At 55.1% G+C, this 10952-nt stretch overlaps 1 protein-coding gene across 9 annotated transcripts; it reads left to right on the top strand.

Moving 5' to 3' along the window:
- Positions 1-410: 410 nt before the first annotated feature.
- GHRL (ghrelin and obestatin prepropeptide) lies at positions 411-6877 on the top strand. 9 transcript variants are annotated; one of them, XR_014145857.1, is made up of 5 exons: positions 411-1960; positions 2763-2879; positions 3230-4722; positions 4802-5953; positions 6728-6877. XR_014145857.1 is itself a non-coding variant. In XM_006738989.2 (5 exons), the coding sequence occupies exons 2-5, from the start codon at positions 2451-2453 to the stop codon at positions 6745-6747; spliced, it is 351 nt and encodes a 116-aa protein (XP_006739052.1). In that variant the 5' UTR covers positions 411-1960; positions 2437-2450; the 3' UTR covers positions 6748-6877. The 9 variants fall into 9 exon arrangements, 2 of the variants coding, with proteins under 2 accessions (XP_006739052.1, XP_006739051.1); XR_014145841.1 differs by having other exon boundaries at positions 3230-5092; positions 5845-5953; positions 6728-6743; XM_006738989.2 differs by lacking the exon at positions 3230-4722 and adding an exon at positions 2437-2558 and having other exon boundaries at positions 2766-2879; positions 5845-5953.
- Positions 6878-10952: the final 4075 nt, after the last annotated feature.

Raw genomic sequence — 10952 nt, 5'->3', positions numbered from 1 at the left:
AGGGGCTCTGAAAAAGCTGCAAGTTTCTCCCAGAACTCCCTATTTCTCCACACCCTTGAGCCAAGCGGTCTAAGCTCAGCTCAGGTGGCCAGCAAGGGTAAAGGTCTCCTGGTGACACCCTTGCATTCTGCTGGGGCTAAAGGAGAAATTCCAGCCCCCTCCGGGGAACTGGTGAGCTGCTTTCCAGCAGGAGGTACTTACTCCCCCACCTACTAAGGGGCTTAGTCCAGCCCCTCCACTGTCCCTTGAGTCTCTACAAGGGTCCAGTGCCCCCTCTAAGTTGGGTGGCCGGTCATTTGATGGCCAGCTGTCTACTGCCTCGATGCCCTAACGGGCTCCCCCGCCCCAATCCCACCCCACTCGGAGCAGACGGATTTTCCTGGAATAGCATGTGTGCTGTGGAATCGTGACGGTCCACCAGGGAAGGCAACCGAGCTGGCGGCCAGGAACGCGGGAAGCCGGCCCCACCACTGCAGGCTGTGTGGCTTTGAGCAGAGTGGGGCCTTTCTGGTGGTCAGGGCTCCTTCCAGTGAAATCAAAGGTCAGCCCCCCAGCTCTTCAAGGTCTGTCCAACTCTTGTATTCTGCTCCAGTTCGGTCAGTCCTCTGTTCAAGAACCTTCAGGAGCCTCCCTCCCGCAGATAAAGCCCCAGCTCTTTGGGCTAGCAGCCTTCAAGGCTGTGCATCGCCTGACCCTGAACCGCCTTCTGGGCCCTTCCTGATGACCTCCCCCATTGACACCCTCGCCCAAGGGAGCCAGCTTTCGTATCGTTGCCCCAAATGCTCTACACCCACGCCTTCTGTTCACCCTCGCTCCCACCACTCTGCCTGCAGGGGCGCCCTCCCTTCCATCTCCACCATCTGCCTCTTGCATGGAGCCCTTCCCTTGCTCCCAGCTCCCAGCCCGAAGTGAGTTCCTCCTCGGGAACGCTAGAGTCTCTGGGCAGACAATTCATTCAGCCCTTGGGAGTCACTGCCTGGACATCCAATTAGATGAGGCTCTGCAGACCGGGGGAATCCCCCAGGATGTTAATGAACTCTCCCTCTGAGAACACGTGACCGTGGCATATGCTTGCAAGCCCTGCAGGCCCAGAACACAAGGGGCTGTCCCATGCAGGATACCTCAAAGGCTATAAAGGATTTTCACACCCATCACCTCAGGTCATCCTCAAAGCCACTCTGAGGAGCCGCCCTGGCGGAAGGGGGATTCCTGGTGACCTGCCCGGGGCCCGTCAATTTAGGAGTAGACACCGGCGCCAGTCCCAGGCCACGGCCCCTCTGCCGCCAGGTCCAGTCTGTGCCCTCTGGGAACACCGCTGAGGGAAAGGGAGGCAAGCCAACGCGGGGGTTTAGGAACACCAAGGAAGCCGACTCAGCGAGCACCACCCAGCAGAAATGACGCGCACAGCCACGGCCAGAGACGATCCGCCCCCCCGCCCCTCTGAGGGGACAGGTCGGCAGCCTGAGCGGCCACCCCTCCTGGCACGGGACTGCCCTGCTGGGAGCAGCAGCAGAATGACAGGAGCCAGGCTCCCCATGAGCTGGAGGCGTGCGGGAGCCAGCACCACCTCAGTCACAGAAGAGCAGGTCCGGGCTGGAAAATCTCTCACAAGTCTAGCCACCACCCCCGGTCTATCCAGGAAGGTGGGCGGCTTCGGAAGGAGGGGCACAGAGCAGTGGAGGGCAGCCAAGCCGGCCCAGCCTCCAGGCCTCTCCCCTCCCTCCCGCCCGCACCTGGCGACAGCTGCAGCAGGTGCAGCGACCCAAGCAGCCCAGCAGTCTGGCCAGGCTTTTGACCTCCACTGCTGATTGCCACCCAGGGCGCACGAGCATCTTCGGTTCCCGAGGAATGTAAAGCAGCCACGAGAAGTCAGGACGCAGTTGCCAGTTCAAAACAAACACAGGGCTCCCTACATAAGGCCCGGACAGCCACCGGGCACCACCTCCACCAGGAACCCCAGGTAGGCTCGCTCTCTCTCTACTCTTCGGATGTGGCTTCGTGGGTTTAACTTTGACTGCTGGCCATTCACAGGCCCATCTGAACAAAGGGGTGGGGGGGGACTGCACAACATGGGGCAGCCCGGCGGCTCAGAGACAGCTGGAGCACCCCCCAAATCCCCATATACCCTGGGGACCCTGCTGGTTCAACTTCAAGATCCTTCATGAAGAAACCTGGCACAAGCCCCTAGGGGCGCAGGACAAATATGGGGAGTCCCACTGCCGCACAGCCTGGGAATAGTGAGCACATACCCTTCAATTCACTCCCTGGGGGAGGTGAGCAGAGGGAGTCCCTCTAGCAGGGGTGGGAAGAGCTTCTCCTCAGCAGTGACATCCCAGGTCCAAGTCCCCTCACCCTGTCTGATGGGCGAGGTCCGGGCGAGGTCCGGGGCACAGGGAGAGACAGGAGAGCAGTGCCTGGAGACCCTCTCTCCTCCAGGCCCATTGGACACCATGCCCTCCTTGGGGACCCTGTGCAGCCTGATGCTCTTTACTGTGCTCTGGATGGACTTGGCCATGGCGGGCTCCAGCTTCCTGAGCCCTGAACACCAGAAAGCCCAGGTAAAACGTCTCCCCACAAAGCCCCCCATTCAGGCTGGGGTATCTCGTTCCCGCCTTGCCATGTAGCAGCCAGCTGTGTGACCTGGGCTTCAGCTTTCTCCGAGAGCACACAGGACAACTCTGGGTCTGACCAGGGCTTCACACCTCGCTCTGCTTCTGCAAGTGTAAGGGGGCTTAGGGCCCTAAGAGAATACCTCTTTCCAGCAGAGAAAGGAGTCCAAGAAGCCACCAGCCAAACTGCAGCCCCGAGCTCTCGAAGGCTCGCTCCGTCCAGAAGACAGAAGTCAAGTGGAAGGGTCAGAGGATGAGCTGGAGATCCAGGTTGGTTCCTCTGCAGTTCTATGCTTCTGTGGCCATTGGGGGGTGGGGGGGGGGAGGGCAGGCTAGGAACAGGGACCCACTTAGCGACTACTTAAGAAATGTAAAATAGTATGAAAAGAGTTGACTCCAAACTGGGCTCTACCAGGTCTTTTCCCATCAAGAGGCAAATGTCTAAGAGAAGTAACTTTGCTACAACAGAATGGGACAGGACCAGGAGCCGGGAGCAGAGGAGAAAGGGGGGTGCTAGCCAACACCAGCTGATTTCAAAAGAGAGTCAGCAAACATGGTGCCAAGAGACAGACAGCTGAGGAATAATCAGCTGGTCACAGGCTGAGGATGTTTCCCCACAGAAAACCGTCTGGTTGGCCCAGGGGCCTCTCCGACCTCACCCGGGGCAGGAGCGTACCTGGACGGCACCCTGTCAGGCCAGACAGCGGTAGCCCAGCGGCCACTCACCATCCCCATCTGCAGACAAAGACAGGATCAGTCGGGCTTGTCTGGGCTCCTACAAATCTTGCATAGGGCAAGGAGAATGTTTGGGAATAAAGGGGGAGATGAGGACAGAGAGGGGGGAAGGGACTTCCTGGAAGGCGGGCCGTGGTTCAGGGAATGGCTCCGGTGGCAACAGACATCTCCATGCGGTGACACCAGAATTCCCCCAGGGGACTGCCTGCACCCACGGACCCAGGCTGCATTTACACACTGTCTCCCCCTTATCATACACCATTTAGTCTCTACAACAACCTGTGCGGTAAGTAGGTCTGACATTTCACAGACGAGGAACAGAAGTTCAGACAGATGAACTCACATGCCTGAGGTGCCACAGTCAGTGTGTGGCAGAGGTGGGGCCCGAGGTCAGGGCTGACTCCAGCTCCCGAGCCCCCCTTCCCCTCACTGGCCTGTACCAAGAGCACCCCCACTTGTCTCTTCTGGCCTGAGAAGCTGAAGGGCATCCTGCCTTGGCCTCACTCCCTACCCACCAGCCTCTTCTATCAACCCACGCTCTCTCTGACGCTCACCAGAACCTAGGGGTGTCCTTGGATGCGTACCCCACCATGTGTGAGATCCCCAGCCCACCACATTCCCATTCGATTCCTGCAAATCCTCAAACTAAAACCAGAGAATTGCCTGGGGAGCTCCAGCCCTAGGCAGCCGGCACTCAACCGAGCCGGGCTAGCTCTCAGTCTGCCCAGACAGGGAAGGGGTTTCAGGACCTTGCTGACTCACGGCGGGGCTGGGACAACCAGAAGTTTCCAGTTCCCAGGAAGGCTGGCCTCGGAGGTCACGGCCGGTACCACCTCCACTAGAACCCGAAGTCTGAGCTGTCTGGGAGGCACGGGGGCTGCCAGAGGCGGGGAGGCCCACCCCCTGGCTGCGGGGCTCTGGACACACTGCCTAAGCCCCTCCAGCGCTGGGGTTCCACCTCTCCCCTCTTGGGCCCTCCACCTTCCCCCAGACGTGGTCCTCCCAAAATCAACTTCCACAGCTGGAAGACTTCTGAGACCAAGTCCTATCCCTTCCCCCCGCCCCCATCCCCGACTGAACGGATGAGGCACTGGGGCCAAACGGGCCTTTTCAAGTCCCCAGAAGCAAACCTCCGCCCCAGAAGTTGCCAGGCTGCCTGTCCCCTGCCCCTGCCACTCAGTTCCAGGGTGCTGGAGCAGCCAGCAGGCCCCCAGATTGGGGCTCACGTGGTTCCCGAGAAGTCTGTGCAGGCCAGCCCCAGCGGGGAGGAAAAAGGAGCAGTTGCTGACAGGAGGGACCTGAAGGGCCGGAGTTCCCTCAAAACCCAGCCAGGTCATTCCCCACTCCCTCCACCTTCCCCATGGAGACCAGGAAGAAGGTAAGTGTTTGAAAGGGAACAAGGAGCTATTTGTTTTCTCCATAACCTCTGGGAGCACATTTGCTCACGTATGAAATAGGAAGGACAGTGGTACTGGCCGGGCTGGGAGGCCTGGGGGACTGTCCCCAGCGTGGAGGCAAGGCCTTAGCCAGGCCTGGAGGACAGAGGGGCCCGGGACCAGAAGAGGTTCCCAGGCTGGCCGATGGAAGTCCTGCAGTCTAGTCCCTGGCCGCCACCCCCCTGCAGCCTTGGGCAAGTCCTGCCGGGAGGACAGGGGGCACAAGGACCAATGACTGAAGGCTCCCTCCCAGCACCAAGATTCCTTCAGTGACTCGTTCAGACATCGCCGTGACCAGCACGCAGGTACCAGGTACCGAGGCAGCTACTGGAAGAACGGAGGGAAAGATACCGTCTGCCCTCCAGGGGTGAAAACCATAATGTGGCTGCAAAGAGAGCTCCTTCCCATTTTCCCAAAGCTCTAAGCTTCAATAAACCATCTCCGAGAGTACTGAGAAAGTAGGGAAAATGGGGTGCTCTCCCTGTAGGAGGGAAGAGACAGAGGCACAGAAAGAAGAAAGCACTTGGCTCAGAGCATCTTTCCAGGGAAAGGTCAGCTTCTTATCTGACTTTCCATGGAACAAGGAAAGGCCTGTGCCCAGGACGGGAAGAACAGCTGCGAGAGGGGGTGGGGGCAGTGGAGGGGCAGAGACCATCACCCAGGCTAGCGCTATGACACTGGGGAGACCCACTGTCCCCCCAGTGTCCCTCCCTACCGGACCCTGAAATTCTACCTTGGCGACTCTACCTTATGCCTTCCAAAATTACAAGGGGGAGTGGGAACAACCCGGGGAGCCCCACGGCTTCTGTGAGCAACCTCACTAGAGGGAAGGAAAGAGTGCAAGCTCAGTCTCCTCAAGATGGCAGGGGCAGGAAGAACAGGCCTAAGAAGGCAGAGTAAGCTGGCTGAGCTGTCCCGCAAGGGTGCGTGCTGAGCCCCAGGCCCTGCACCCTCCCTGCCCCATGCTGACACCCTGAGAGCCCAGGGCCTCCTTTGGGAGAGAGGTGTGTTTGGGAGGGTGTGACCTCTGACACCTCCTGGGTCTTCCCTGCCCCTCCTCCTAGTTCAACGTCCCCTTTGATGTCGGAATCAAGCTGTTGGGGGCTCAGTACCACCAGCACAGCCAGGCCCTGGGGAAGTTTCTTCAGGACATCCTCTGGGAAGAGGCCAACGGTAAGTCCCTGCCCTAGTCAGGTCACTTCAGCTTCCTTGGAGTCCCAAATGGGAGCCCAGACTATGGGTGACACAAGAGAGATTTTCTTCCCCTACCCCTGCCTCTCAAAAAGCTTCTAATTCCCTTCCCAAATGTCTGCCGGAGAGCGGGCTTGAGTGGCTCGGAAGAGGCGTGAGCAAGTCTTCGTATTCCAAGAATGCTCTATGTTCTAAGAACTAGCACATTAACGACCTCTGGGGCCCCAGGGAACCCCAATTTCCTAACCATAAAATGGAGCTAACACCCACTGTGAGAGCGTAAAATTATTTGATGTTAAGTACTTTTACTGGATAACTTTACTTCACAAACAAAAGGAATTAGTGCTACCATCAGGATTAAGCAAAGGTTTCTAGGTTTTGTTGTGACTCCCTTCTTGCCGTGTAAAAAGAAACCATCCAATCTGCTCCTGATCGGGGGCAAACGCCTGCCTTTGGAAGCACCCGACCACCTGCAAAGCACTTCCCTAACCCACATGGCCCCACCCTGCACCCCACCCACCACGTGAGGTAGACAGAACAGTGCACTCAAGCAGCAGTGCCGATAAGGAAACCAACACTCAGCTTTCAGGTGACGAGCCCAAGTCACACAGTGCACACTCCCAAGGCCAATACGTGACCCTCCCCCAGCATTACAACGCACCACCTCCAACATCACCACTGTGGAAGAAAAGCCATCTTCCACGGCCCTGGCGGGAGGGCAGACTCTGAATTTTGACTTGGCCTCTTGCTTTTCAGAGGCCCTGGCAGACGAGTGATCATCCACAAGACCGGCCCGCCTGTGTTCCTCCCAACCTTAGAAGCACTCACCCGCTCTTACACTGTTTCTGCAACCATTCCAGTTCTGAGTGGTACTAGTTTAAGAGGTGAATAAACATTCAAACCGTATGCCGAACGTTTAAAGGAGAAATTTATTTCACCAAAGATGAAAACTTCACATTTCACTGAAAAAAATTTTTTTTAAACTATGGTCAATGGGAAGAGAAAAAAGAAGGATATGTAGTAAGGCAGGTATGCATGCCTAGGAAACCAAGAAAGGAAGGGAGCGGGGGATGAGAGAAGAAGAAGACAATGAGAGCTTAGTAACCATCAGCAAGGACTTTGGACCAACAAACTTCAGGTGACATCATCAGAGCCAACATCCACTGAACTGATACGCACGATCCCAACAGGATCCTGGGAATGCCAAAGCGTGAGTCTGAAGTTATACGTAAGTATACCGGCCACGGCTAGACAGGGCTGAAATAACCACTTCTCCCTCCTCCTTGTCCACTACTGAAAAGACATGGCAAAGCAGATGCCACCTCGTGTGGGCAAGGCTGGGCACTGCCTTGGTGACTTATCGATACCAGGTAGCTGTCCCTAAAGACTGCCAACTCCAGCGCACAACTGAATTGAGCCTTGATCCTTACGTCCACAACTTAGTTCCACTAAAGATACCAGCCCTCCTGGGAGGAAGGTCAGTTATGAGTGATTTACACTTGAGCACAAACGTGTGAACCGGTTGCTAAGAAACTGGTGATGACAGATGATGGGTGAATCACAAAGGAGAAAAAAGAAAACAGAAAAGACTAAGGAGGCTCCAAATATAAGCACTGCCAATCCAGACACGTGACTACCTATCAGAAACATGCAGGCCAGCCCTCAGCAGAGCCGGGGTAACACGCACACCCTGGAAAAGCCTTTGTCAGAGGGCTACAGGAGCCACGTCTCTTCTCAGGTAAAATTCTGGTCACCTGGCACTGACCACACTTGGCAGGCACGCCGACACCCAGCCGCCAGCCCCCAGCAAAGAGCACCAAAGTCACCAGCATCAGAGAATGTCTTAGAGATGCAGAATCTTGGGGCGCCTGGGTGGCTGAGTCAGTTAAGAGGCCCGGCTCTTGGTTTCGGGTCAGGTCGTGGTGTAGGGGTGGGGAGATCGAGCCCCTGTAGGGCTCCGCACTCAGCGGGGAGTCTGCCTCAGGATTCTCGCTCCACCCCTGCCCCTCCCCCCACACCCGCTCTCTCGCTCTCAAATAAAAGAATCAGAAAGGAAGGGAAGGAAGGGAAGGAAGGGAAGGAAGGGAAGGAAGGAAGGAAGGAAGGAAGGAAGGAAGGAAGGAAGAAAGAGAGAGAGAGAAAGAAAGAAAGAAAGAAAGAAAGAAAAGAAAGAAAAGAAAGAAAGAAAAAAAGAAAGAAATGCAGAATCTTGGGCCCCAGCCTGGCCCTACTATATCAGGATCTGCATTTTAACAAGATCTGCAGGCTGATAAATGGCTTAAAGTGGCTGAGAGGCAACTGGATCCTACTCAATTCAGGCAGCACAGCACAGGGCAGAACCGGATTAGCTGCCTGGCATGGAACAGGTGTCGACTCCCATAGGAAACAGAAAATTCAGACCTGGCCAGGTGACACCATCAACAAAACTGAGAAAACATTACTCTCACTCACCTTCCCCCATTTCTCTAGCCCCAGCCTAGCTGTCAACCACACGTCCATCCCTCATGTCTGCCCCCCACACCTGCATCTCTCAGATATCTATACACTGCCTATATGACCACACTCGGACTTCGCTCACCAAGCCCTTGCTTCTGAAAGCTTCTACCTCTAAGCCTCAGCTGTAAGACTGAAAGGCCTCATTAACCATTTAAAGAACGTAAGATACGGGCGCCTGGGTGGCTCAGTTGGTTAAGCAACTGCCTTCGGCTCAGGTCATGATCCTGGAGTCCCGGGATCGAGTCCCGCATCGCGCTCCCTGCTCGGCGGGGAGTCTACTTCTCCCTCTGACCCTCCCCCCTCTCATGTGCTCTCTCTCTCATTCTCTCTCTCTCAAATAAATAAATAAAATCTTAAAAAAAAAAAAAAAACATAAGGTACTGGAGAAGAGGTGAACTAAGTGGGGGAAGGGAGGGAAGAGGGAGAAGGGCAGTAGAAGTGGAGGGAAAGAAGCTTCCTCAGGCCCCAGACGGCCAGCACCCAGCACTGACGCAGACCAGCACGCCGTCCTGGAGCTTAGCCACAGCCCGGCTCTGTCGCCTGGTACGGCTGCTACTCTGATCATCACTAACCAGGCCCACAGCCCACTTCTCAATAGCCAGAGGAGGACCCAAGGCCCACGTGTGGTCACAGTGATTTGGGGAGCCAGCTTGTGACCCAGTGAAGTAGCAGGCACATACTGCGCTCTGGGCAGGATGGGTGACAGGCCCTGAGGGGAATGCTGGTCACCTGATGCTTCCCCCAGCAAAGACAAGGATTTATTCCTCTCGCTCAAAGGACTCACCAGCATTCTCTCCAACTTGCCTGGGTCATTCCTGTAAGAAATAGATGCTGAGCACCCACTCTCACCCAGGTACTCTCACCTGGGCCAGGGAGCATGATGGGATAAAAAGCTAGGAGCTTCAGACTCAGACCCAAATTTGAATTCCCTACCAAGACATTGAACTTCTCAGGCTCCTCACACATAAAACACCTGCCTCCCTGGGTTACCGTCAAGACTGAACACGGACACCAGGCACATAGGAGGCATTCGATTCTTCTAACCACCGTGTTCCTGCTGCGCACCGGGCGCTGTTCCACAATGGACATGTCATCAGCGTAGTTTCAGGTAATTTCCACAATAAGCCCGCTGAAGAGGGAGAAAAGCGAATTTCAGAGAAATTAAGTCACTTTCCGAAGTTACACAGCAAATATGTTGCGGACTCCTCTCCAGAGCTACGTACTTCGGTCTGTGCCTCTCAGTCACTGCTTCCCTTGCCCCACGACCCAAAGGGCTTCTTTTCTCATTTTCCTTCATTATACATTGGGTCAACCTGGAGTGGGGTGACTGAGAGAAATAAAATTTAGCAAAGGAAACACTTGAAAAAATGTAGCATTTCAACCATGGTCCTATGTCAGTTTTTTGTTTTTTTGAAGTAGGTTCCTTGCCCAGCGCAGAGCCCAATATGGGGTTTGAACTCAACCCTGAGATCAAGACCTGAGTGGGAGATCAAAAGCCAGACACTTAACCGACTGAGCCACCCAGGCGCCCCCCCATGTGAGCTTTCTTAAACCCAGACCTCCATGCTTCATTTAATGACGCCACTAACTTAAGTTTCTCTGAAACAGGGTATATTTACCCCTGTGGGGAGTGAGATACTTGCTGGAGAAAAAAATTCTAATAAGAAACTTTGGTGTTTCATAATATACCTAGTACACAGTACAGCAGCATATGTATTTAACTGATTATACACTTACAGGTGTGTGCTCAGAAATTCCTGTGACAGTGTGCAACCCTAAGAATGGAGACCCACGCCGAGCTAGCTTCCTAATCTGAATACACCCCCGGCCATCACTGACAAATGAGTGCTCAGTGTGACTGGGGGGCTGGCCAGTCACCGATGAACACCTGCACCGTCTCTGTTGGGGGACAGTCTGTTCCAGCGCCGTGTACCTCAGGGGCCCTGTGCCCTGATTTTATACAACTCAGTGACACAAACATCCAAGTGCTCACGGTAAACAGTTAGTAACTGCTCCCAAGCTTAATACAGAGAGAAAGACGGAAGCACCGGAAAAGCCGAGAGCAGATTTCTAGCCACAAATAAGACCATCACCAAGCAGATGCAGTCAACTGCGTGCTCACCTGGGAAGGAATGGAAGAGACAAAGTGACAGGATTTTGCTGAAAATATACCATCAATGATGGGGTCTCGACAATGTATCGACTCTGGTTTCAGATTTCTTTAGCATTCCTGGAACACAGCCTTCCTTTTCCCAGGTTTACTTTCAGTTTGTGCACCGGTGTTCATTAATACCTTAGCACAAAATGAAAGGACCGACCTCAAGTAGTGACCCGGGGCTTCCCCCAAGTTTGCCCAGAGACGTCAGAGAAGCTCGCGGTCCAGAGCCTCCCCTCGAGACAACGGATTCAGTCAATACCACCCTTGTGTGCCATATTTTTCCCACCGCAGTGCGGTGTGGGGGGTAAAGGAAGAGGAAAGAAAAGA

This window comes from Leptonychotes weddellii, chromosome 1, assembly GCF_054177405.1.
Source record: "Leptonychotes weddellii isolate Sample4059 chromosome 1, ASM5417740v2, whole genome shotgun sequence".
In the NCBI taxonomy this organism is placed as follows: Eukaryota; Metazoa; Chordata; class Mammalia; order Carnivora; family Phocidae; genus Leptonychotes; species Leptonychotes weddellii.
Note: the sequence above shows the minus strand (reverse complement) of the source record. Positions and strands in the feature narration are given on the sequence as shown.